Raw genomic sequence first — 27,674 nt, forward strand, 5'->3', positions numbered from 1 at the left:
CGTACGACTACCGCAGAAGCTCCAAACGTGTGCTTTTTGACTTTGAAAGGAGACAAGAGTTGTCCCTCCGTTGCGTTATACAGAAACAATAGAGCACGTTGACAGGTCCTCTTCATCTTCCCTCATTAATCATTCAGTGACTGGGTACAGACAAAGCCAGCAGTTCCTGCAGCAGCTGAACAAGAAAAATCTAGGATTTGCTTCACCTACTTCAAGTAAGTCAGTTACAGGTGTATCAACTTAAATAGCTTTGCAGAGGTTGCATCTTTGCACGTTGTTGTCAACGGGTTGGGTTACCTTAGATGTTGAGAGTTGACAGGTGCTGAGCAGGTGGGTACACTGTGAGCAGCTAGGTAATGCATTAAATACTGCAAAACTCTTGAAGAGTTGCGCGCATTTGGCAAATGGCTGGCAGTTTCGTAAGCACTTTGCTTCTGTTATGCATTCCATTTTTGCTAATATATCTTCAATTACAGTATTATTTTAGTTTACATGCACTTAGCTGTGCTTTTCACTGTGGTAGGCCTATCATTCAATTTTAGCATTAAAATGAGGCTCAAGTCTGATGCCTAAAATTGCTTGTTGGACGAATAGCGCACATGGCAATAAAACTAGGTTTGTCTTCCAGTATGAGATCAGACCAGATCTGATTGATTCGACCTTTTGTTAGCCTAACTAATATAACAAAAGCGAATTGTTGTCCATTTCATTTGTTGTTTGCAGTTAGGTTCTATTGTGAGCTCTGCAGGGTCAGTAATTAGTAGCATTCTCTTGAGTATATGATGCATAACTGGCAGGCGTGGAGAAGTTCACAGGAAAGACTTAAGCAAATAATGGCTATAAAAAGTACAAACACTTTTGTGCTTTAGATAGCTTCATTGCTACTAATTTAAAATGATTTATATAGTTATTTGTATATACATGTATGTGTAAATCCTTACTTATGGCAGTCATCATACTTCAAGTTTGGTCTGTAACACCTGCAATGCACATGTCCGTGATTAGATTTATCTTTTACACTATCCTGTCATGTAGGGTTATAGGGTCATACGGTTTGTTTGAACTTCGTACAAATTTAAAATAAACAAAAGCGTGTCAAGGTCAAACTGGGTTTAAGTTTTAAAAATGAATGCAGCAATATCAAATCAGTGAATTTTAAGTGAATTTGGCTGCATTCCTAAAAAAATTGCTGATCGCAGGCTAATTATTGTCTGCTGGACTCTGTGACTGCTTGTTTCAGTAGTACATTGATTGATGGAGTTGTTGATAGATGACTCGATGCTCTCATTGTTGCAGGTGCTTGCAAGTGCTTACCGCCTAGTTAAACTTCATTCAAACATCCAGCCTGACGACTCAAAGAAACACATTGACATTAAACCAGCCAGGATGGGCAGATACAGCGGCAAGTCATGCCGGATAGTATCTATGTTGTTTTTGACTACAAGCTTTCTGCTTGTGGAGCTCATTGTTGGACACCTATCCAAGTCTCTCGCACTCGTCGCCGATGCCTTTCACATGCTCAGTGACACCATGGCTCTAACAATCGGGCTTGCAGCAGTCAAAGTGAGTTGCGGTGCCTGGTAACCAAATTTTCATGCCTAGAGAGTGCACGCTCTATATAATGGCCCGCACGATCATAAAGAGCTATTTGTTTAGTGAAGTACTTCCTATGTAGATCATTATAGCTGTAACCAGGTATTGTGTGCATTGGCTGCTCATCAAACTCCCATGCTTCGTTTCACATATTTGCTTTCACATATAATCTTTCACGTGTCGGCTGCGCAGTTGCTAGCATGGTAAGCCTGTGGCCGGCTTGAACAGCTGGCCTATTTTCAAGGCAACTTTGGCGAGCGTATATAATTAGTATTCAAAGGAAAATTATCATACTGTGGCAGGGTGAGTGATAAACAGCTGAGACCCCCATTAAACTGTGCTAGCGAGCAAAATATTCTAAACATTCTTGTATTTGTTCATTAATGTAGATCTTATCAATCTATCAGTCGTCCTCACGACCGACCGCAGCCTTCAGCAAGAAACTAGCTGCTAAAGTCTAAGAATAGCATTTGGTAACTGAGGATTAGTATAGGTATGGGAGGAAATATTTCTAGATTTGAATCAAAGGTAGTCAAATGTACACTGAACAAATGGCTCTATACCGTCGATGGTGTTTGCTGAAATTATCAGGGTTACAATTTTAGCTAAAAAGTTTGTTTGAAGCGAGCAATGATCATGTCGAGTAACACATCTACATATCTCTTAAAGTATCAACTTTCCAAATGGCTCAAACAAGTTGCTGTTTTTCCAACTGTGTTGTTTACATTGCCAGAACAACCCACTGTGTTTTTATAACAAAAGCGCAAATTTTTATCCTTTTTTTATTTACGAGTTGCAAATATTTATTAAATTATTTCTTGCCATATAATTAAGAGGATCATCCTTAATTAGACTTACTAGCTACTGATTAAACATAGCCTGTGTACGTGGTCTATCGTGTGATTCTGTGATTGTGGTCATCCGCTAAGTAGCACACAATTACACCCAGGTTAATGTTTTACTGGCTGCCAAAAAGTTTTAAGGGCTGGCGTTTCTGGCATGAGCCAATCTTTGAACTTTGAGCCTATGGTTCTATTTATTCTACGTGATCTAGTACCGGCTGATAGCAGACAAACGGGATGTTGCTCAACCTCAGGCAGGCCAGGGAAGTGATCATTGTTTCTGTTCACGGTATGAGACCATTGTGAAAATAGGAAGAATAATTGAGTAGAGTATTTATTCTGCAGAAATAAAACTAAACAATAACGCTGCCAATGATGGCCTCCTACCACGCAAGGATCTTGTGGCACTGGTCAGACTACCTGTTGGCTTATATTATGCATAAATAGCCTGAGGACATTACCTTTTTAGGAAGTACTAAAATACATGAGAATATGGTTGTGACATGGTTGAAGCAATCTAATGCTATCATCAACTAGTCAAACTCGACGCCAAATGACCAATAAGAAAGCTCAATTTGAAAACATTGCAAAATAATTGCGTGTTCAACTTCAGGATTAAGTTTTTGTTGCTCAATATTTCTCCATATTATTTTCATCACCGCAACCTTAAGTTTTGTATATAGAATAATAATATGACAGTATCTGATTTTAAGATTTTAAAAAAACATATATTGCAATGACTAATGTTTAATATAACCAGAGAGCTATTGCAAAAAAGTAGCTCTCAACCTATCGATATGCTTTTATCTATGCGTGTTATCTTGTTGCTAGCTGGCCAAGAGGCAGACTTCGAGCACCAACACATACGGATGGGCACGAGCGGAGATTGTCGGAGCTCTTATCAATGCTGTCTTCTTAGTTGCTCTGAGCTTCACCATATTTGTGGAAGCGGTAGAGAGGCTTGCGATGCGGGAGCCTATAGAAGACGCCCAACTTTTACTGTATGTAGGAGGAGTTGGCCTCGCTATAAACTTGATTGGTTTATTTCTCTTCCATGACCATGGTGAGCAAACGAAAGCGTTATCATGTTTTTCACTGACTGAATTTGTTAAATAAAATTTATTAAACGAATATAACATTTTGCAGCCCATGGACATACGCATGGTGGTATGGCGCACACACATTCCCACAGTCACTCTCATAACAATATTACCACACACAACCAGGAGGAAAAGCTGTTTGGTGAGACTTCCTCTACCGAAGGTAAGAGCTATGGAACCACAGAGCAGCAGGCTGCTTCTGGTTTTCATCTTTTTACGGTGGCTTATCAACAACATGGCCGCTTGTTTAGTTTTATCAACAACATGGCCGCTTGTTTAGTTTTATCAACAACATGGCCGCTTGTTTAGTTTTATCAACAACATGGCCGCTTGTTTAGTTTTATCAAAAACATGGCCGCTTGTTTAGTTTTTTAACTAGTCATAATCACTGTAATTCATGTTTCCTCCAGCCCACTGCTTATGATAAAGAATTCCCTTGTTAAAGAGTTTCTCTTGCTTATCTTTAATACTCAACATTTGTGATCTGCAGAAGTACGGAGGTACTTGCTTTCTAAACTGTATGACATCAATATGGCTGAGGTAAAATGAACAACTAAAAACTATAATATTGTTTTCCAATTGTTTTTCTTATCATAACACTATTGAGAGCCTTGATGTAAAATTTTTGTTGTCATCTGACAAAAAATTAGAGAAAATATTTGTCATGTCCAAAGCAAGGTCCAACATACAATGCTTGAAGTTTTCCAAAATATTGCAGCTGTGTAAATCAGTATTTATGTTCCCATTTCTCTTTTACACAAATTGACTCTATAGTGTTCAGATGACATTGAAAAGTCCTTCACACCTTCTATTTGAATTTTGAAATTACCAATCTAAAAAAACTTCTGAAAGTAGTTGTTATGGTGAAAAAAGAAAGAAAAGAAAGATAGTACTTTTTATAGTTGAAGATAGCGATCATAAAAAACGCAAACAAATTAATTTTATACAAATCCACGTAGACATTTGGTAATTATTTTGAAAAACTAAAATAAAGTGATGCAAAATAAATGCCTGAAATAAGTTTGTTAAAGTTAAGTTTAACAGGCATCAAATATTTTCATAATTATAATTTTTATAATTTTTTATAATATTTAGTAGATCTATATAAAAGTTTTGTAGTTTTTCAGCTCATGTACTTTGAGTTAGACGGGTAAAACTATCACCACTTCCACCTATTGTCAAGATTTCACTTCCATTCGCCTCGATTTAGCATAAAGTGGAAGCAATAATAAAAACGTATTTTTATTAATATAATTTTTTATATATAACTTTGTTATTTTAATTTAGTATGTTTAACATATCTTTTGATTTAGAAACAAATGGATTTATGTTAATGTTGTACATACATTATCATTAAGTGTGGAGCAAATTGAATAGTTTATTCTTATAAAAATATTTGCTAAGAAGTATGACAGCTTTTGGCAAAGAAAGAAAATTTTATTATTGGAATAACTCTGAATAGCAAGGCTTGACAAGGTGTAAAAAGTTTGAAGCCAGCCAGTTGTAACTTTCCACTACTATATTACTTGTGTGCTCATCGGTTCATGACAGCCAGAATAGGTTTTGTAAATTAAAATTGAATATAACCCTATAATTTTTGGCAGATTTGATGGTCATAATTATATAAGCAAAATTTACTTAATCTTTTTGTGGTCAACAGCCAGCACGTACATAGGCAGCTCCGAGCAGGCGTAATTTGTAAGAGACTAGATTCACAAGGAGGGAATGTATGCACTGTCGGGCGTGTGTCTTCAGAAACGAAATAGAGCCATGCATTCAGATAGTCTGTGATTCTGTAATTGATGGCCTTTTATCCATACATTAGTTAAGAGCTCATTCTCTTTATAACATACATACGCCACCTGACAAGTCCATTGTGCTCAGCTAGCGTTTCTAGTGCATTTATACATTGACGAAATCGTTATCAGTTTGATGAAAGCTAGAAATGGAATGATGTTTTTTCTCATGAACAAATAGAGTAATTGACACTTTCTTGATCTCAAAATTTTCTCGATGCAATGAATAGTCACTGAGTTTTGAGAGCGAAAGGGATGGTATAGTTACGATACGAGTAGTTGGACTGGACAATATTAACCATGAGCTCATTAAACAGTTTCAAAAATTCTAATTGTTTCCTGTTAGACTCACTAAAATATTTCATGTTTATAGCCTAAACGGTCGAAATACAAACGCTCATAAAATACTAGTAGGCTCAAGTCAATTGTATTCACACGTCTCGGGGGCTACTTCTACATTGTAGGTCAAGACGAAAATGTGCTTTTAGCAGCGGAGTGGCTAACCAACATTGCAGTTTAGTGTTTGAATAACAGGAAAGACGTATAAAAAATATTTTGATATTTTAACCTTGCTTTACCAGACCCTGATGCAGAAGACTTGACAGAAACTGGTTTGGTGAAAGCTAGCATTTCAACAGGAAACCCTGAGCAACAGAGAAACGAGAAGAAATGTATGTATCGTATGGATACTTGTTGAGGCTTCATAATTCTTAAGCATGATAAAATGACAGTGAATACCTATTGTTGAATGGAGTATGATATCTATTCATTTAGTCCTTTAGGTAGTCTAGTTATCCTCTATGTCAGGGATGGTCAAATGATTTTTTCCATGATCCGTTACAGCCAAATCTCATGAGTTAAGGATCCGCCAACAAGCTGAAGATATGCATTTTTTTACCATACATATGCATGTCATTATTTGCGTAAATCTTAAAACAAGGCATCGAATACGATTCTAAAAAAAACTTTATTTATATACATAGTTTGACTAGAAATCACTGAATGAATGCGCTGTAATAAATGTGTCTGATATCAGTGAGAAAAATGGTGAGTGAGCCTTCGACTTTACAATACCATCAAAACACGGTTCCCTGCTACTTATAGCGACTTTTAAAGTTCATGAAGATGAGTATTTTTAAGTCATGTTTTATGATTGTTTTCCACAAAACTAATTGCTGAAAAAAATTGACTTACAAAATTTATAAGAAAAGTTTACAAAAATCTTTTTTAAATCAAATTAAAAAAATTACTTCAAAAAAGTTTTTGACAGCCAACTTGAAAGATCCACAAAAAAACTACAAAGATCCGGATCTAGATCCGCCATTTGGCCAAAGCTGCTCTATGTGGTCCTTTCAACAATATATAACAGAAACAGAAAATTTTCTATCAATAACCCATGAACTATTCATGAATAAGTCGATAAAAACATCACCTAATGAGCTCGTCACAGGGCAAGCATTTAACTATGGTAGCCGACAATCATTAAACTATTTGTGAAGAATTTTATGATGCATTTTCTATGATTTTTACTAATGCATCAATGCACCAGCACTTATCTGCTGTTAACAAACTCCGTCAGATTCGGTTATCAGTCGCCTTGTGAACCTCAATCACGTTCAAAACTATTGTAATTCATGCTCGATTGGATACGTGATTAGCAGCAGGATGCCGCAAGTGTAATTCCTAGTAAATAATCTGAAATAACCCATACACATCTTGTAATAGGCTGGCCTTCTGAATGTGTTATTATAGCTGTCATTGCTAAATCAAAACATTCATCGTTTATATGTAATAGAATAAGTTATACTTAACTGCAACTCACATAGGTGAGCAGTTTATAACAATTTTTTAAAAAGGAACTTTTAAAGATTCGCAATCCGTATGCCAGAAATTAAACATAATGTAAAAATTGGCTGTAGCAAGCTTTGGGGAGTTGCTCAAAATGTATGAAATATATACAGTCACAATGATTATAGAATGTATGTCACTTATAATGTACAGTGGACCCTCGCCATACAACTGTAATTCGTTCCAATGTTCGTCTCTGTCACAAAGTGGGGATGCAGTGTGACAGGTTCGAGATATCTGGTGTTGAAAATATCAAGGTTTTACATACATACTGTGCGTAGCAAAATATTATGTTAACCTCAGTAGCTATAGTAACATTGTAAGCCGAGTTCGGACCCGCAATGATGCTAGCAAATCATATGCTATAACTCAGCAAATTTATAAATTATATAATAGTAATCTATCAAATTCTACAAATATATATTAAAAAATTGGTGGCATAAACAAGTTACCTGCAGTAACTTTAGTGTATTTAGTGGTTAAAGTCTGCAATAAAATGTAACATTACGATGTACCATGCCCAGTATGTACCGTAGGGAGTTCTTACCTTCGAGACAGAACATAAGCTTTGAATTTAACTGAAACGAATTTTGCTTACTTAACACATACTTAAAGCTAAGTTGCAGTATTAATTTTGCTAAACTAAACTTCAACTTCGTCATTGTCTAAAATATTTGTCCCCTATCTGCTTCCGGTTTTATTTTCACTATAACTAATAACGAATAACGCTAAACTGAGAGGGCAGGAGCATCATATCGCTTTCAGGCGTTGTGAGAGAGATTTCGCCAAATAGAATATCGACATCGTCGCCATTTTGATGTATTCAGTGCACCAACTGTCAAATTTTAATTTTGAGAGAGATTTTTGTTGATATCGTACAGCCAAAAATTTCTGTGTGGCGGGGACTAAAACATTACTTGTGACATTGTAAGGCAAAAAAATTGTATAACAGAGACTTCGTAACCCGGAGTGCAGTGTATAAAAACCCATTACGCAAAAACCTGTATTTTATACAGGTTTTTTATACCTACTGTGAAACCTGTATTTGAACGCCACCCTCATATGAACGCCACTTCTACTTGAATGCCACAATAAAAAAGGGTTGAAAAATAGAGCGTCACCCTTTAATTAAAGGCCACCTCTATTTGACCCGACTATATTTAACATTTTTATTTTTACAAACCCATAATAGCAAGTGATCAGTAAAAAAGTGTCCATAAAATCGCACTAACAAAGACTCAATTACATCAATAGCAATTAATTCGTTCGCTGCTTCTGTCTATAGTAAAGTCCATTTTCCAACTCCAAAGCTTTACAGATTTTTTATTAAAACTTTGAATGTAACACCATAGAAATAATTAATAGCTGTCTCAGACTATTAGTAGCTCATTGCTTAATGCGGTCTTTCTACTTCGATGTATGTGAAACAACGTTTTAACATTTATGATAGACCCTGTAATACTACGCATTTTGAGGCTATAATTTTGAGGATGTATTGATTACTGGCAGTTTATTTTTATTTGCGGGAAAAGTGTATATTCTGAATGGCATCGTGTAAAACCTTTGCTATGCTAAAAAATTGTTTGGACGCTAATATGAATTAGCTTGGATGTGCAGAAAATGAGTTGAGGTCAGAAGACATTGTGGAAGGTATTGAATAGCCAGAAAATATGAAATGGGTCCAAGCGAAATCAACAATCAGAACACAATTGAATGAGCAAACGGTGCTAATATTTTTGTTTCAAAAATGTTAATTTTTATTCCTGAATATATTTTTAAATGGTTTATTCATGCCAACTGGTTTTGAATATATATTTGTAGACTTTTATAGATTATTATTATATAACTTGTAAATTTGCAGAGTTTTAGCATATGATTTGCTAGCATCATTGCGGTAATTTGAACTTGGCTTACAATGGATCGATGCTCGTAACTTCTTTTCTATCGCACAATAAAAGCCAGCTTTGGCTGCAAACTGTAGAAAGTATTTCAATGAGTGCAATGAGCTTTCATGCACTATTGTTAAATTTAGTTATAAAATTAAAATATGCCTTCAAATTTAGAATAAAATAAAAAGCTTAAAAGCTCCAACACATTGCAACATAGGCTATAAGATCATCATAGTTTAATTGCAAGCAATAGATAATTACTAGTAGAGACATACATCGGCTTCCACGTGCATATTTATTTAGAAATCTATGAAAAGCTCGAGGTAAGTTAGCAGATTTATTGCATCCAAAAGGGTTAATGTCGCTTCACTCGAAAATGTGCAAAATATAGCTGACATTTGATTTGCCCATGAAAGAGTTAGAATTATTTTTTCAAGACTCTGGCGAGTTGTTTGAAAAATACAACACTACCCTTTATTTGAACATCGTCCCTAATAAAGTGCCGCTGTAGGAAAAGGGTCGAAAAATAGAGCGCCAAAGTGTTCAAATAGAGGTTTTATGTACATAGCATATCATCAACGTACTACATCCACCATAGTATATGTTCGTTTATGAACTTTCTATAACCACAACCTTCAATTCACCATTTCGATTCCTTTATAATACTATAAGATTAGCAACTTTTAAAACACGTTCATTCAACTCACTCAATAATTCTTGATTTTTGTCTTCTCATTGTTATTTTGTCATGTAATGAAATAATTTTGTTGATGATTACCAATAAAGGTTATACATACATATGTAGGTGTATTCAAGGTGCCTATATAATGTATATCACTTTGTATGCTAGAGATGTAAGCTATAGCCATAGCTAAAGAATATTAATCTATGTAAAAATTAGTTAATGTTGAAAATAATAATTCATGGTTCAGCTGTCTACTGTACGGCTTTGATTACCATAAATCGGCATTCATAAACTTGCTAGAAGTTAAATATTGTCAGAGGAAGTTATATTTATGCAGTTTTTGAAGATTTCTGTGTTATTGCAGATTTCTTTGTTCCTTCCTGTATCGCCCCATACTTTTACCTACAAGAGTGTTTACGAATAGGCTTTTTTGCAGACACATTCCAATTTTTGACCGATATGATCAAATGACTGACACAATAGTGCTGACAGGTGTATGTTTAAAGTGGGATTAACTCTTGTTGATGTAGTGATAGGCTTGTCAATGCATTGAACGATCATGGCTCGCATTATTGATAAAGTCAGTTTGTCTAAGCAAGGTCACTCGAGCTGTAACTTAACGCATGGGAGTGACCAGGATCTGGAGGGGCTTTTGAGCAATAACAATTGTATCTAGTTACACATTATGTTATTGGTCTTAAAAACTGACATTTGTAGATTATATTTTTCAGTTTACAAAAAATTGCAATAACCCATTTTCCAATCATAACAATTATGATGATTTTGACAAAAACAACATTCTAAATGCTGTGTAAAGGTTTTTAACCTTTTTATTGACATAAAGTTCCTGGTGCAGCAAAAATGGCTTAACTAAATCTAAGACAGATTCCGATATTTTAATCGCATTGGCAAGGCGAGTAAGAAAATATTTTCGTAGTAAAACTGACATTTTGCAAAAAGAATGTGACGTCATAATTTGAGGTTTTTTGCATATTTTATATCTCACTTGGCTAGTATATCGTTTAAACTCAGTCACCTGTACTTTACAGAAGAGTACTTGCCACAGGCTGTCTGCCATAATACTTTGGTCATGGCATCTAAGTTCTTGATTGTCTATATAGCTAAATCCTGTATCGATAGGAGCGTATAACACGTTTCAGATGCCAAACTAAACACTTTTGTTCACTTTATCTGGGGTTTACATCGACAGATGTTATGTATAACAGTTTTTCACTAAAACACTTAGCATTTGTATTCAGCATTAGCCAGTAATTATTCATATTGGCAGTCATTTTCATTTACTGAGTAGCCATTCATCGAAACTAGATTTTCTTATTCAGAAGTCAAAGGTTTAAATTGCAAACTATGGTGATATATTCAAATTGAATAAAATAATTTATCATTTAGCCCATAAAACAAGTCAGATCTGTCCGAAACTACAACAAATTTAAAATAACTGAGTCTCAGCAAATCAAATCTTACGTAATCATTCAAGTAAAACTGGTACCAGCGGGTTTTAGTGTTACGATAAGAATGAGTAGTTTTAAATAATGACAGGTAGCGACAGGTAGCAACAAGTTGAGAGAAGTAGTTACAGACTAGGACAGATAGTACATGATATGGCAACTTTATGAAAGCAATTTTAGAGTGAACAGATACGTGGCAGCATAGGATAGGCAGCATAGGATAAGAGTGTTTACTCAATTATTACAATAGTAAAAATTGTCGGTGAAGAAAAATAAAAATGCAACGCTATGCTGTAAGGTAATTCTGTCCAAGACTTGAGCAGAGTAAAACTAACATAGCGAACACTAGTTGCCTACTAAAATCAGAATCTTCCTTTGACCTCTCAAACAATACCTAGATCATGTTAAAGTAAGTTAGCTTTGTCACGAAGACCTCATTCCTAAAATCATCTAATTCTCAAGCCTCTCATCGCTACTTTATATGTATGTTAAGGCAAGTTCCAAACTGCTACCAAATTTTTAACAGAATGATAGTTGATTGAAGCAATGCCAATTGAAGCATATTGCTGCATTTATGATAATGCCAATAAATATCAAATCACTAAAATGTTTGGGACTTGAAAAAGTATCTTTTTTTAAATGGTCAATATCACTCCGAATCTGACAATTAGTCAGAATGCTGTTATGATTATTGTCTACTGACAGATACACCCGGGTTTAATCCTATATTCACCGGTATGAATTTTTTTGGTAAAGTAAGATGTTCTCACAATTTTAATAAATATTTCTTGCTTATATGTCAACCTTAACTACTGCAGAGAAAAAAAATTTGTGGAGTTCTTTTGTAGACAATACTTTTTCATTTTCTCTTCTGATGAAAGCAAACAGATTTTTGCAACTGCCAACTTTAGAACTATCAACTTAAAAATGTTTACGTAAAAAATAAGATTCTTTTAAGTTAAATTATGCCTACTTTCCATGTTTGTCTTTGAGACTTTTTTATGGACATTGCGAAATTAATATGCTAAAACGGAATTGCGATCTCTTGAATTCAAAAGACGCATTTTTAAGAGTTATGGAGATTCTTGGTTTGAAATTTTTTTACGAAGTTTAGTTGCTTCTATGACACGCAGCAAGAAATCATTTGTCTTTTGCTTGTGTCACTGCTAAGCTTTGGTGTATTCAGATTTTAAAGAGATTTGTTTGGAGCTTTTAGTGCCATTCGCCGATGAAGCACCCGGATGGCTCTGAGTTGAGAGCCTCAAAAGGTATTCTACATTGTTTTCGTCTTGAATTTCATTTATAGATCTAAAAATAGCTGCAGTACCAGGTGATAATTGAAGTATTTTTCTTTAGTTAACACGGGTGTTACCATCCTGTGCAGGATGATATCTCCAAATGCCTATACAGTACATGTATTACTGCATGTTTGTATGGTGAGGTGACGCGTTTGTAGAACAAAACTGCATTATTGACAGACTTGAAACAAACAAATAGTTTAGGAATAATAAGAAAGCCAACACACGGTGGGGTTTAAACCCACAATCCTCTGTTTCACAGGCAGATGTCTTCTCTATTAAGCCACAGAAGCCCATTAGCTAATGCTGAGATACATGTAGTTGCGGTGCCAGAAGGAGGGGTAAACAAATGTGGAGGTCCACTTACTTAATCTTCGCTATAATCAGAGCCGTGTTCATCCAAAGCCACAGTTGATGGTTTGGAAAAAGATTGCATCATACGGGATTCAAACTCTCAACTATTAGAATGGTAGCTCCACACTAACAACTGCGAGACTCAATCACTTTCAAATCTTTCCAAGTAGTTGTACACCTACCGTCAAACCTCTATTTGAACACCACTTTTATTTGAACGTACACCTCTAATAGAACGTCACTGGTAAAAAAGAGTTGACAAATACAACGCCACCCTTTAATTCAACCTCTATTTGACCGCCACTATAGGGGAAGGGTTGAAAAATAGAGCCTCATGGCGTACAAATAGAGGTTTTACTGTAGTTATTTTCTGCGCTTTATCGTATAAACACTGTATATAAAAGTTCTATTATAGTAACATATGAGTAGGCTTACCAAAAGTTTGCATCGTTCTTTACTCAGGTTGAAAGATTTTTGGAGAATTGCTTGCAACAGCTGGGATTTGAACCCATGATCTCTAGAAGAAGTGCCATTTAAATGATGGTCAGGCAAACTTGTTAAAATATTGAGCAGTTCAGCCGTAGGTTTTCCTACTCAAGCTCCCAAGGAGAAGGTTTAGAGAGGCGTGTGAGAGTAACACCAGTTTGCTAAGCAAATTCCCAGCTGAAAAAATACATTGCTTTGTTGAGACACCTTAGCATCTTTTCTCCAAGAACCTTTAGTATTTGCTATTTTAATGTTTGGGCTGTACAATATTGTTTTAGCACACTCGCACCAGTTGAACATGCGAGGAGTGTTTATACATGTACTCGGAGACGCGCTGGGCTCGATAGCTGTGATGATTAGCGCTGGTATCACTCTACTGGCTCGAAAATATTTGGCTGCCTGCACCATAGACAGCAGTCACCATCACAGCAGGATATTCATAGCAAACCAAACAGATATTATGAGCTTGGAGGAAACGGAATGTGTATACAAAGAACCTGAATGGGTTCTCTGTATTGACCCTATTTTGAGGTAACTTGATATCTATTATCAATGGAGTTGTTCTTGGTATGCCAATACATCCAGCTCAAAATTATCAAGTAGTTGCAAAAGAAATGTCTTCTCAATCCTGGAATACTAAGTAAAATATAGAATAATAAAAATGGAATATGTATATAAAGAACCTAAATGGGTTCTTGGTATTGTTCCTATTTTTAGGTTTTTTGTATGCCAATACATCCAGTTTGAAATTATTAAGCGGTTACAGAGGAATTGTCTTCTCAGTACTAGAATACTAGGTAAAATATGAAACCTTTTGTTGTAGCCTGCTCCTGGTGACTATCATATTGTCCACGTCCATCCCATTATGTAAGTAATCCTATCAGCTCTTGAATGTTTAGCCATGAGACCTTCTCTATAGTATTTCTTATCTTTACAGTATTGAAACTTATGAATAACTAATAATCAATGATACTTAGCATTATTATTATTATCAGTACCCTGGCAGTCTAGTGTAATGTGAGAGATCGTCATGTGTGCCAATAAGCGCAGAGAATAAGTATATGCACAGTAATTCGTTAATCTTGGAAGGTGAATGATCGCCGCAGGTGGTAGCGTGGGGGACAGTTGTGATGAAAATTCAAATCCTGCCTGATGCAATCTTTTTCTCAGCCTGCAATTCTCGGCCTCAGCCAGACAGACAAACACGGCTCTTATTATAGTAAATATTAATAAAATGCACAGTAGTGGTTGAATCGCGTTGCTATTAACTCGTTTTGGCATTCTGTCATGAAATCTAACCTGAAAAATTTGCAACTTTCCTTTGAACTCTCTCTCTGATTGCAGAAGAGGAAGCAAATAATAGCAAATTCGTGAAATATGTTGTTTTCTTGAGAAGAATTTTTTATAATTTAGATAAACGATGTAAGTTTATCTAAATTAATTATAGCTCACAGTAAGCCCTGCATCTTTTGAGACTTCTTTTATTTTCAATGAAAATTCCTGTACCACTTTCACGACAACAATTCATGGATGTATTCATTGAAGGCAACTGTCTCTAATACACGAGAAGCTCTTATGATTTTCTAATCAGATAGAATTGTAGCTCATTTACGTGAAAAATAAAATTTGTAAGTTCGCCAATCGAGCCCCCCGGCTTTACTTGGTGTAGGTCTGCATTTTTGACATTAAATAAGCCTAAGGTAATGCGTGGATCTCTGGCAGCCTGCTCTTACAATTCTTCCACAACAAGAGCATTTATTAATGCTGCCGGACACAGCTCTTATTATAGTGAAGATTATTCCGCAAATCGGTCAGATTGCCGTAGCTGGTAGGTTGTCAGGGTCCAATGCCGGATGTCACGAGCTCAAGTCCCGTACATAGCATTCTTTTAGGAAGCACTTTAATTAAAGCCTGTGGCATTTTTTCAGTGCAACTGTATCAAGTGAGATTATAAAACTTAAAAAATTATTTGTTCGATTAGGTCAGCGCTTCTTTTTAGACGGTATGCTTAATTTATTTAGGGTCAGAATGAACAGATTTTTCAACTAGCAATTTTAGAGCACCCAACATAAGGTTGTCTGTGTAAGAAGCATCACAGACAACCTTATGTTAGACAACCTTAACAGAATTTCCTCCATCATCAATGCTTGTTTTTGCAAAACTATTAGAAACTGCAATATTTCTTTAATGTAAAAGGCAATTTTTTGGAAGAGAAAGTTTGGTATGTCGCATCTAGTAAATATAGTTACTTCCATGGCACCTAGCAAGAGTGCCTTGGTCTTCTACCTTGTCCAACTACTAAGCTTTGGTCAATCCATATTTTGAAAAATATGTCAGGAGCTCTTACTTTTAGTGTCAATTAGTGTAGAGGTACTTCTACTGGCACGAGGGAGTGCAGTGACGCGGAAGGTGTATTACACCGTTTTCATCTTGAACTATCAACTATACAACTATACAGTGTCTATACAACTATAAATAGCTGCAGTTCCAAGTGATAGCTTAACTAGTTGTGAGCTGATGTTCCTAACAGCGACATTGTTGTGGCGGTACGAACAATCGTGCACAAATTGATTTTTCTTTGTGTAAGTTTTGAGCTAGATTTTGGAATAATTCACCTTGTACCACAATGAGTGGCGCTCTTATTACAGATCTTTTCATCAACCAGTCAAAAAATTCTTTGACATGCTATTTTAGCCGTTTCACCTCTTGGTTCTGTATTTTGGCCACATTTCACAATACGTGCATCTGCATACGACGGTATTTGTGGGATTGAGAAAAATAAGTTTGTCTGGTGAGGCTTGAACTCATGCTCTCCGCATCTCATACCGTGTAGCGCAGTACCGATTGCACCACTGAGGATTCTTTATAAACATTTGGCATCATTTTATGTTGCAAAAGTGTAATTATAATACTTCTTTGATAGTGCAAAAATACTTGCTTGAGATGAGAGAGCTCATGCGTACCACAACGTTTATATGTACTTTACACCAATTAAATGCTTTACTAGCGCTTAAAGGTTGACTTGCAACAAAATTCACATTACAGTTATTTGGTATCATAAGATTCACCATGTCTTACTCTGTTGTGTTGAAGGTGCAAAATATATGGGAATGTGATTACAAGCTCTTAAAAGCTCAAAAATGAACAGTTAATTTAAATTACCGTACAATGCTCACTCAAGCGTATGCGTTGCTGTTGTCTTTCGACTTGGGCATCGCATGCACCTGCGTGTCGCAAAAATCATTGCAAAAGCCATTCGTCGGTCAACATTGTCATTCCTCTGACAGACACGGCCGCATTTGACAATCGCACAAACCACGGATGCTGTCCAAACTGTTGAACGTCTGGGAAGCAATATCTGAAAAAGTATATAGGTGCAACCCACTATATACTTTTGTGGAAAAGGCTTGCTCTTGCATTACCCATGCATTAAGGCATCTTCAAATACATAGCAGATGTTCACACAAGTGAAACCGGGATGCTTTATTTGAATGTGGAGTTAAAGATATAATGAAAGTACTACATGATCTCTTCTGTGAAAAAATTCGAACCTGTAATAGTTTTGTGTAAAGTCAAATCAAAGGCTCTTGAAATAAACCTGCTTTCCTTGTGAATACATCACCGCAAACTCGGAAAACTAGCAAAAACGAGTGCTATTCAAAGTTAACAACTGCATTTGGAATAAATAGGGTTGCTTCGATTAAAAATCTCTGTGCTCAAAGACTATGTAGATATCCATTGATGCTATATGTCGAAAGGGTCTCACCGCCCTCCACCTTTTAGCCACCCTATCTCTGCGTATCTAAAAAACAAAACTTTTTAAATGATAATAAAATCTTTACTATATTTAAAGTCGTGTCCGTCCATCTGTTTGTTCGTTTGTCCAGACAAATGTTCAGAGATTAGAAAAAAAACAATTGCTTTCAACAGTATTTGAACTCACGACCTTCGCCTTCGTATACGGAGACTCTACCTCCTGCACCAATCAACTTTCTTGACAGGTTTATGAATAATCGTTCTGTTAGCTAATACGATCTCTCATTGCGTACACGACTGAAAGGTTACTAGTAATTATAAAGGTAGCTAATGGTTGTACTATTACACTATTGACTGTTATGCAGGAAGTGTACAAGCTTAAAAAAGATGCCACAAATATATTTAGCAAAAAGCAGACACATGTACATGTTTGCTGTTAAAACCTACTCTGCAGCTTAACTTTCACCATAAGTTATGAGCAGGTTTGAATTGCTTATCGATTAACTTTTCTTAATACCCGATACGTTTTTCAATAGACTACGATAGTTTATAATATATTTCGAGCGTGATAAACACTGATTCAATAAACAATAACAGTTGCCTGTGCTAAGCTGAGCGAAGTTTACATTCTACAAAAACATTGTCACTGCGTTTACTCTACTGCATCGTTACGGTTTTAGCCAATCATATCTCTTCCATCACGCTATGGCTGGAGTACATATCTCTCCTATTACGCTATGGCTGGAGTACATATCTCTCCTATCACGTGATGGTTGGAGTACATATCTCTCCTATCACACTATGGTTGGAGTACATATCTCTCCTATCACGCACTGGTTGGAGTACATATCTCTCCCATCACGCTATGGTTGGAGTACATATCTCTCCTATCACGTTCTGGTTGGAGTACATATCTCTCCTATCACGCTATGGTTGGAGTACATATCTCTCCTATCACGTGATGGTTGGAGTACATATCTCTCCTATCACGCACTGGTTGGAGTACACCTCTCTCCTATCACGCTGTGGTTGGAGTATATATCTCTCCTATCACGCGATGGTTGGAGTACATATCTGTCCTATCACGCACTGGTTGGAGTACACATCTCTCCTATCACGTGATGGTTGGAGTACATATCTCTCCTATCACGTGATGGTTGGAGTACATATCTCTCCTATCACGTTCTGGTTGGAGTACATATCTCTCCTATCACGTGATGGTTGGAGTACATATCTCTCCTATCACGCTATGGTTGGAGTACATATCTCTCCTATCACGCTATGGTTGGAGTACATATCTCTCCTATCACATGATGGTTGGAGTATATATCTCTCCTATCACGCTATGATTGGAGTATATATCTCTCCTATCACGCTATGGTTGGAGTACATAGCTCTCCTATCACGCTATGGTTGGAGTACATAGCTCTCCTATCACGCTCTGGTTAGAGTACATTTCTCTCCTATCACGCTATGGTCGGAGTACATATGGGTCGCGGTCACAGAAACCATGGTTAAGTCGCAAATCACGAAGTTGAGTTATCCGACTTTGAAGTTGCACTAACTGAATTTATAATATTGGTAACGACTTTTGTAACACGTGCATCTGGACCAATCACAGAGTGATCTTTCTGAATCTGAAGTCAGTTTAGCCAATAGAAGTCTTTAACCCTCGAAAAAACCCCATTAAAACCGTTGCTATGCTAAACAGGAAGTACTGAAAAATGGCGTCCGATAAATATAATCGTTTCTTTTTTGCCGATTTTAAAGATAACGTTGACATTTTGGACACTTATAATGAGTACTTTGGTATTCCAACTAATGTCAAAAGCAGTGAAAGTAAAGGGAACTACGATGATATTTTCCTAACGATTCTTACAAGCTTATTACAATATTTAACTCTAAGAATAATTATTCGATTTTATAAGAATGTTTTCAGATTTAATTTTAAGAACAATCATTCGAGTTTACAAGATCGAAGTATATAGTGATCGATGGTGTGCAATATGTTACTGTTGTTATTTTTCTAAAGATTTTGTTGATAATTTGGCTGTGCCCAATATCGCGATACTGCCAAGCCGTTTTTAAAATCTGCAAAATTAAGTAATACGTTTTTTTTATAAATATAAAGCCATTTCTATGACAACCAGTTAAAATCTGTTTAGATTTTTAAATTCAGCCTAATTTTTTGAATATAAATACAAAAATCTAGATAAATATCACAACTTCTTGATATTGGTTGCTATGACGTTTTGAAGTGTAAACAAAATTGTGCATTGGTTTTCGTTTCTCAAACTTTAACGCCAGTTTTCTCGGAACTATGTTTTCGCACTAATGGTAAACGTGCATTCAGTTTTTTGACCATAGAATCTGCTGTAATTAAGCTAGAATCAAAATTTTTTTGCGAAATAGCTGTGATAAATTTCTCCTTCTACTAGTGTAAATAACTCTAAATCTTATAATCCCGACTTAACCACGGTTTCTGTGATCATGACACATATCTATCCTATCACGCTATGGTTGGAGTACATATCTCTCCGATCATGCTGTGGTTGGAGTACATATCTCTCCTATCACGCTATGGTTGAGGTACATATCTCTCCTATCACGCTATGGTTGGAGTACATATCTCTCCTATCACGCTCTGGTTTGAGTACATATCTCTCCTATCACGCTATGGCTGGAGTACATATCTCTCCTATCACGCTATGGTTGGAGTACATTTCAAAGTGTTCTGATGAGAAACATTACCCTGATGCTCATCTCATGACATGGTTTGAGATTGAGCTGCCTGAACATTTGATGAGCAAATGTTGAATATGCAATACCGTAATATTATTTGCAGTGAAGCAGGCTGGGTTCGTCCTCATGCAGACTGTTCCAGGCCACATTGAACTTGAAGTTATGAAGGCACACATAGAGCAGGTAAAAGATTATTCAGTTTTGCCAACTTGGCTTTTTTCATTCAAAGACTTATCTTGTCAGTCCAGAGGAGAACCCTTATTCACTCATAAATATTTGAGCAAAAAGATTGTATTGTATATATATATACCGCCATATATATACCGGTATATATACCGGTGTACATATAGATACTTATATATCGGTATATATAGATACATGTATATGAATCATTTGTTTATCAATTCAGTTAGTAGACAGAAAACGTCTTCCAGTCAAACATCCAAGGTGAGTGCACTCCTAGATCTGTTGAAATCATTGTATGTTAAAACAAATATTCTTATATGGATGCAGTGTAATTTATTTAATTTGTTCCACAACTCAAATACCCGCAGAAACTCTGTAATAAATAATGCAGGTAAATTACAGACAGCATTAAAACAAACGCATGTAAAAATACGTATGACTGACTCTAGCTTAGACTTTGGAAAGTTTAATCTACCATAGTTAGTTATTTGTTTTCTATTTTCTGTTTAAATACATATTTCTCAAAGTATGTCTGTGGATCTGGCATTCTGGCTATAGCTATAGCGCACGCTGGTTATTTTACCGATGCGGCCACACATTACGATGTCCCTGTTAATAAATATTTGCCGTAAGGTTCAATTACTATATCTGGGGTCAAGGCAAATTCTTCTCACGCGGACAATTATATTGCTCCGTATCATCGTATTCAAAGTTTTGATGGATTCTTCTGGCGGAACAGTGACCTTTTTAATACACACATACACACACTTCTATGCAAGAATTGTTATTATTAATTCTAAATATTCAGGATTTCTATTTCGTTTTCTCAGTCCGTATTAATTGTATCACTACCGAATTACCGAATGATCTTTTATTGTAATCATAGCAAAACCGACTTAATTGAGCTATTACTTGCTAATTATTTCACATTTACATCTAAACCTTTTTATAGTCGTTTTATTTTTAAAAATTTATTTGACCTGCACAAAACATTTTCTTCATGATGTGAAATCTAAAAGTTGTTTGACAAAGTTTGAAAACCTTTACAGTTGTTTTTATTTTCTCTCTTAATTTATTTCAATTACGCATAAAACTTTTCTCACGATATGTAGTTTGAAAGTTAGAATGGCAAATGTTGTTATATATTAAATACAAATCAATTTTCTGACCAAAGACCTTTTTTATTACCCGAGCAGCGCCGGGTTGTACAGCTAGTTATGTTATATATTTAAACTCGGTTGTTTAAAAATTTTCATCCGTATTTTTCCTTACAAAAATAACTTGAATTTATTTTATTTTATCATATATTGATAGTTAATTTAGGCTTAGAGTTAAGGTTAGACAATTCTCAAACTGAGTTTTAAGTAAAGGTTTAACTGTAGTACAGTAGAGGCTCCTATAATTTAAACCTTTTACGTACATTCCACATAACGTAAAAAAATTAATTCAAAGTTTTTGCTTTCTACTACATAAGAAGTTCCAAATAATGTAAAGCGTCAAGTCAGTGCAAGTTCTCAAATTCGATTTAATTAGCGAGAGGCCCTATACGTAGTTAGCTTTGAAATGTCTTTTGTTTATTGCCGGAGTTGGGAGAGAAAATGATGTATAGGGTATCTCTCTTATATATACTAGTACCCTGGCAGTCTGATGTGCTGTGAGAGGTCTTCAGGTGTGCTGATAAAGCACTGAGAATGAGTAGCTGCACAAGTATTCAGAAATACCCGAAGGCAGTCGATTGATGCAGGTGTTAGAGTGTCGGTCTACCGAGTTAAATGTAATCAGTTCGAATTTTTCTGAAAGCTATCGTTTATCATAACCTGTAACCCAGGTAACAAACCAGGTAATCCTAACAAATAATTAGCGAGAGCGATTTTAGCAGCTTTCACAATTGGTATAGTTCCAGAGGTCGGCAACCTTTTCCACTCAAACAGCCATTTGAACCTGTTTTCCGCATGGAAGAATGCAGTGGGAGCCTACAAACCCCCTTTAATATTTTAGATTGAAAAAAAATTACATGAAATGTTTTTGTTTAGCTTTTAATACTTCTATGCCATGTTTACACTATAAAATGAAAAAGTGTGGCATGTATAATGATTTAACTGCTGAGAAAACTAAATTACATATTTACAAAAAACAATAAAATAATTTTGGCGATTTTATTGGCGCATAAATTGTTGTAAGGTGTACTATTTGTATTAGTGTTGTTGTTTGTCATTAGTGTTTTTGAAGATATTGCAGACCTAAATTTCTAATTACTAGATTTCTAATTGTTTAATCCAGTTCGTTGAAATTATATCAGAAGGTATCTCGTAGCGATCTGGTCCTCCGCCCGAATCCGGTTGTACGTTTTTCTGTATTTTTATGTTAAAGTTAAAGCTACGTGAGGATCATGAGATGAGGTGGTAATAATAATATAACATATATAATGATATATATATATATATATATATATATATATATATATATATTTATCACCATAATTGCAATTTTTTAAATTATATTACAAAATCTGGTGATAAAATTTCTCTGTTTTTATGAATTATTTAGCATATGGTGAAAAAAGGAAAAAATATCCAAAGTCAGAGGGAGCCACAGCGAGGGGATGAAAGAGCCGCATGCGGCTCTGGAATCGCAGGTTTCCGACCCATGGTATAGTCCAAAACACGTATTGCTACACACAATAAAAGTACAGTGGAATTCGACATAGTACATACGGTACAACTGCTTAGATTGCGCTATTGTTGGTTTTTTATTGTTTGGACACTATGGCTACAAATTGTCTCTTTTTTAATAATGACAATTTTTATTTCGCAGCAAAAGTTCCGTTGTAGAAAGAGTCTCCATCTTTACCGCAATCAAGTCAGTTGCATGGTGTGTGCTATGGCAAATTGCGTTATTGTTCTTGCGTGTCGCGTTATGTGCTTCGGACTATATAAATTGCAAAAGCTGCTAGAATCATGCTGGCTAATAACTTGTTTAGCCAATTAAAAGCGTTCCGTCAATGATTTTGGTGTGCACTCACAGCTCTGACAATTCTGTGAATTTCTGCCGAATAATTCTGTGTTTTTCGTTCATTTCTTGATTTTGGTCAGAACCAACGAAAAATCAGCACGTGTGGCCAGATCTTTACTTTGTTTTAAACATAGGGAACACTTTTTATAATTTTTTTGCAGCATAGACTTTGATGACTAGAAAGAAGTAAAAAAAATTGATTTAAATCGCTCCCCATAATTTAAATGTAAAATAAGTATATTATATCATGGACCCTAACCAAGTGAAAGTGATGAGGAAGAGGAGAAAAGTTGTCGATACAAACCAATATTAATACAGTTACTGTGCGGTCCTTAAATTGAAAAGTTCAGTTTAGTTCAGTTATGTTCAAAAGTTCAGTTTATTCTTTCATTTTTCGAAGAGTTAAAGAGATGAGTTCTTCGAAAAAATTAGGCATTTTACAATTCATATAACATAAAATCTCTATAATGTAAATGTTCTTGAAGCGGATTATTTACGTTGTAGGAGCAATTACTGTGGTTCAAATGGTTTCCACCTCAATTCATATTTGTAGCTTATGTTCTAGGTGTTTTGTCATCTAGATACCATATATGCCTCATTTCAATTAAACAGATGCGAGGTTTAGAAGGAGTGCATGACTTTCATGTTTGGAGCTTGGCTGGTAACAAAGTTATCGCTTCCCTACATATACATACAAAGTGCTTAGAGGATTACATATCTCTTGCTCAAACTATCCAGATTTATCTCCACAATGAAGGAATACACTCTGTCACTATTCAGCCTGAGTTCTCACATGTAAGTTATTATAGTGATGATTATATTATAGGTGTAGATGTAGTTGCAGGACTAAAGGCGAAAACACACTAAGAGACATTTAGCGCGATATCGTGCTGTGTGGCGCTAATCTGCGTTAGAACTCGCTCAGCTAGCTCATGCAGAGCGATAACGCTAGACATTATCTATCACAACTTTATCGCTAGCGAGATGCGTTTAGATTGGTTGGTTTGTTCCAGAATACAATTTTATTGTGAGTAATTATTTCTTATTGATGTTCACCAATGTGCAGCAGCAAAATTTGCTATTTTGTTACAGTTAAAACATCATCAGAACGAACACTGAATTGTTCATAAAGTTAATAAAAGCACTCCCAGTTCTGTATGAAATAACATTAAAAATTACAGAAAATCCTTGTTGAAAACCAATAATTGGAGTCAATTGTTGCCCAGGTTGACCATCTTAAAAATGGTGCATATTTAATATATTAAATATAAAAAACTACTATAAACTATAATTGTACGAAAATCGTAAAATATTACTGTTAAAAATAGAATCATGTTTTCTCGTGTCTTCTTTTAGTGTACAATTCGTGATGGTGAGATAGGCCTGATAACAAAAGCGGAAGTTGTTTACGTCGTTGCCTAGACGGCGCCGTGTTGACTTACCTAAATTTATTAATTCCGAAGAGACTAATGATACAGAATTTTATTGGCAGTTTGTGAGCGTGCCCACTATATCGTTTGCTAGTGGATTGCTCAAGTTTGTTTAGGGACACTCCAGCGATATCTCCGCCCTCTTCATGACGCACGTGATAAAATCGCCTAGTGTCTTTGGACCTTTAGAGTTAAATGTAAGATTTTGAATGCATATAACCTTTGTACTACTGGTTCTGTGTATTTGAAGAGCAGATTTTGCTTTTTTAGCTTTTTGAAAAAATGTCAATGCCCATATCAATGACTTGTTGATATCTCTTCTTGTAAGTCAAGTTACCAAGGTCCATATTTGACACATCTCAACTCATTTAAGGTAACCTTATTTTAAATATCAAGTGTGAGGCTGACGTCAGGTGGACTTAAAATCTCCAAGAACCTTTTTTATGTAGGCCTATGTGGAATTTTTTTCAGAATTTAAATTTTGGAAATCTAAATGTATATAAATCTCAAAGTCGGTTGTTTGGTGTGTATAGCTATTAAAATCTAGGAATGAAAGATTCAGTTCATGCTAGATTTGATATCCAGGTGATATCCTTACCAATTGAGCTACGCGAGACGCAGTGGTGATACTGCATAATTTAGGCGATATGAGTCATTATGTAAGCTATTTCCACAGCACTCTGGATTTTGCAATGCTCAGAGTTTGCTCTCACGGCTTTTATTAGTAAGTTAAGCAACACGGAAAGTAGTGTATTCGAATTGCCTATTCGAAAATGCCAAATTGCACAAATTCAAATGTGCCAGGCTAATTGCAAGTGGATGGCAACCACACTATCCCTCACTGTTTATAAGCTGTCTTTTAATACTCGTGCAACGCCAGACATTTGGCTAGTAATTTGTTAAACTACTCTTTACGTAGGCATATTAAATATCAATACATGTATAGCTAAAACCAGTGTATTAGAAATTTAACTATTCAATGTAAAAATGGTTAGACATATTCACTGTAATACAAAAATTTTTGTGCTGACCATACATAATGTCTGTGACCTACATACAGGACTTTTTGACAAAAATCTGCAAACTGTCACAATAGGCTGCTTTTTAGATTTGTAGTACATATTTTTATTTCAGATTAGTAAGGCAAGCATTTCAAAAATGTATCACAGGCATTAACACTCTAGCCTTATTAAAGTTTATTCAAATAATTAGCTAACTGGCCTTACTAGATGAGTTTGAACACCCCTGTCAAATAGGGAGTAATCTTCAGTAAATCAGGATATTGCAAATAATCCACGCACTTTGGATTAGTGATTGAAGTTATTTAATTAAAAGCATTTCTATGGCTATGGTTTGGATGTTCAGTGACATATATGCAGTGACTGTCCATTTCATACTGGTATGGATTAGTGCAGTAACTGTCTAGTTGATACTGGTATGGATTAGTGCAGTGACTGTCCAGTTGATACTGGTATGGATTAGTGCAGTAACTGTCCAGTTAATACCGGTATGGATTGGTATGGTCTAGATATCTTATTTGGAAAATCTTAAAGCAAGGGCCAATATTAAATTTAAATAACAGTGTAAATGGCATAAAGCTGCTCTTACTGAAAAGGCCATCCATTTTTGTATCAATATGCCTCAGCTTGTTATTTTACAATAAACTAGCGGCAATATTTTTGCTGTTTCTGGCTACCCTAAACCCAGTATTTCCATCTTGACCAAAGAAAGAGTAGTATAACTGGCCACTTTTTTATGTTACATAACTGCCTCCTCCAAGAGCATTTCAGAAAAACTTCATTTCACATTGCATGTTTCACTTAATGATTCAAGTATTTTTTCTCAGTTGTTGTGCTTCACGTGTCATTAATTTCTGACCGTACTTTATCTCAGCTGTAATCCGATTAGGGTAGTTTCATGCCTTCTATAATTTGGTGATTAAATACTGTAGGTGAGAGCGAGTCCAAGTGCTTTGAATGATTTCAAGTTAGTGAAAGCAGTAAAAGATTCATTTATGTCACTTTCGGTCAGACGAAATACACGATAGTCGTTGCCAGTGATTGCTTGATGTTCTAATTTTTGTCAAAATTTGTTCTGGAATTTTAATTTCACAATTTTTTCTGCCGCTTCCCTCGTTGAGCATTAATCTGAAAAGATATATGAGAGAAAACTGATCATCTAAGAACTTTAGGTCAATTCATAGACATATTCATAGACATATTCATAGACATATTCTTGTTTTATTTTTATGTTTCGGAATTGATAGTTGAATAATTCATGTACCTGAAACTAATAAAATAGTTTTTGATAGTTACTTAATGAAAAAGCACAAATGCTAAAAAGGTATATTAAAAAACACTAATAAAAAGCTGCCCAAATAAAATGAATAAACACACAAAATCTACTTCAAAAAAATCATGTTTATCAAAAAGGTCATAGCAATAGATATGTGTCATTGGTGGTGTTTTTTCAATGCGGTAACCAACAGTAATAGATTACCACGCTTAAAATGAAACATGTAGTTGTAATTTTAAATGTGGCATCAAGTTTTGAGCAGTCTTTTAAGATTGTGCTCATATTTTGTTTGCTAGTGGTCATGGTTATGCCAGAGCATCAGCTCTTTTGTTGAGATAGATTTTGTATGTATGCGGCCAACGTAATACCCATATCAATTCGCATAAGCGTTTAAGAAGCGTAAGAAAAAGACATTGTTGCAACTAACATTTTATCTGATTGCTTTAGTTGCAAGAACACAAAGATGGTCGTGTGTGTAGCCTGGAATGTGGCCCGGACCTTGAATGTTACAAGGACACCTGCTGTGGTAAAAATGCTAAACTGCAAAGAAGGAATACTAATGGCATTAACAATCAGGTGTAGATCCGGCGAAGAGTGAACATACCTGAGTGCATCATTTTCAGCTAGGCAATACACCCTCTTTATGCATATAATACAGAAAAAGTTATAATAAAGTAGAAATACGCTTTCAGACCAGCAATGATAAATCTGCAGCAGAGCTATTTAAACTCGGCGCTGCTCGATGCAATCCTGCAATGGTGCTTAATCATTTGATCAAGCTTAAGAAAAAAATATTTTCTCAACTTTCTTTGTCATTATCAGGAATTTTATACTTTTGATGACTGAAGTCATGTTTTATACCGTATAATAGAATGATTTGCATTGAAATAGATCAC

At 35.5% G+C, this 27,674-nt stretch overlaps 1 protein-coding gene across 1 annotated transcript; it reads left to right on the forward strand.

The window, feature by feature from the left end:
- Positions 1 to 59: 59 nt before the first annotated feature.
- LOC137395423 (proton-coupled zinc antiporter SLC30A1-like) lies at positions 60 to 27,660 on the forward strand. Its single transcript, XM_068082228.1, has 10 exons — positions 60 to 215; positions 1,297 to 1,563; positions 3,267 to 3,498; positions 3,582 to 3,698; positions 5,913 to 6,002; positions 13,636 to 13,888; positions 14,181 to 14,224; positions 19,959 to 20,038; positions 23,666 to 23,848; positions 27,226 to 27,660. The coding sequence occupies exons 2-10, from the start codon at positions 1,387 to 1,389 to the stop codon at positions 27,358 to 27,360; spliced, it is 1,311 nt and encodes a 436-aa protein (XP_067938329.1). The 5' UTR covers positions 60 to 215; positions 1,297 to 1,386; the 3' UTR covers positions 27,361 to 27,660.
- The last annotated feature ends 14 nt before the right edge of the window (positions 27,661 to 27,674 follow it).

Source organism: Watersipora subatra, chromosome 1 (genome assembly GCF_963576615.1).
Source record: "Watersipora subatra chromosome 1, tzWatSuba1.1, whole genome shotgun sequence".
Lineage (NCBI taxonomy): Eukaryota > Metazoa > Bryozoa > Gymnolaemata > Cheilostomatida > Watersiporidae > Watersipora > Watersipora subatra.

Bases quoted from the DNA above. Each gene is read 5' to 3' on its own strand.
- LOC137395423 (XM_068082228.1), top strand. From the start codon at position 1,387: ATGGGCAGATACAGCGGCAAGTCATGCCGGATAGTATCTATGTTGTTT. The intron at 3,499-3,581 runs GTGAGCAAACGA...AACATTTTGCAG, and splicing joins ATTTCTCTTCCATGACCATG to CCCATGGACATACGCATGGT. The intron at 6,003-13,635 runs GTATGTATCGTA...ATATTGTTTTAG, and splicing joins ACAGAGAAACGAGAAGAAAT to CACACTCGCACCAGTTGAAC.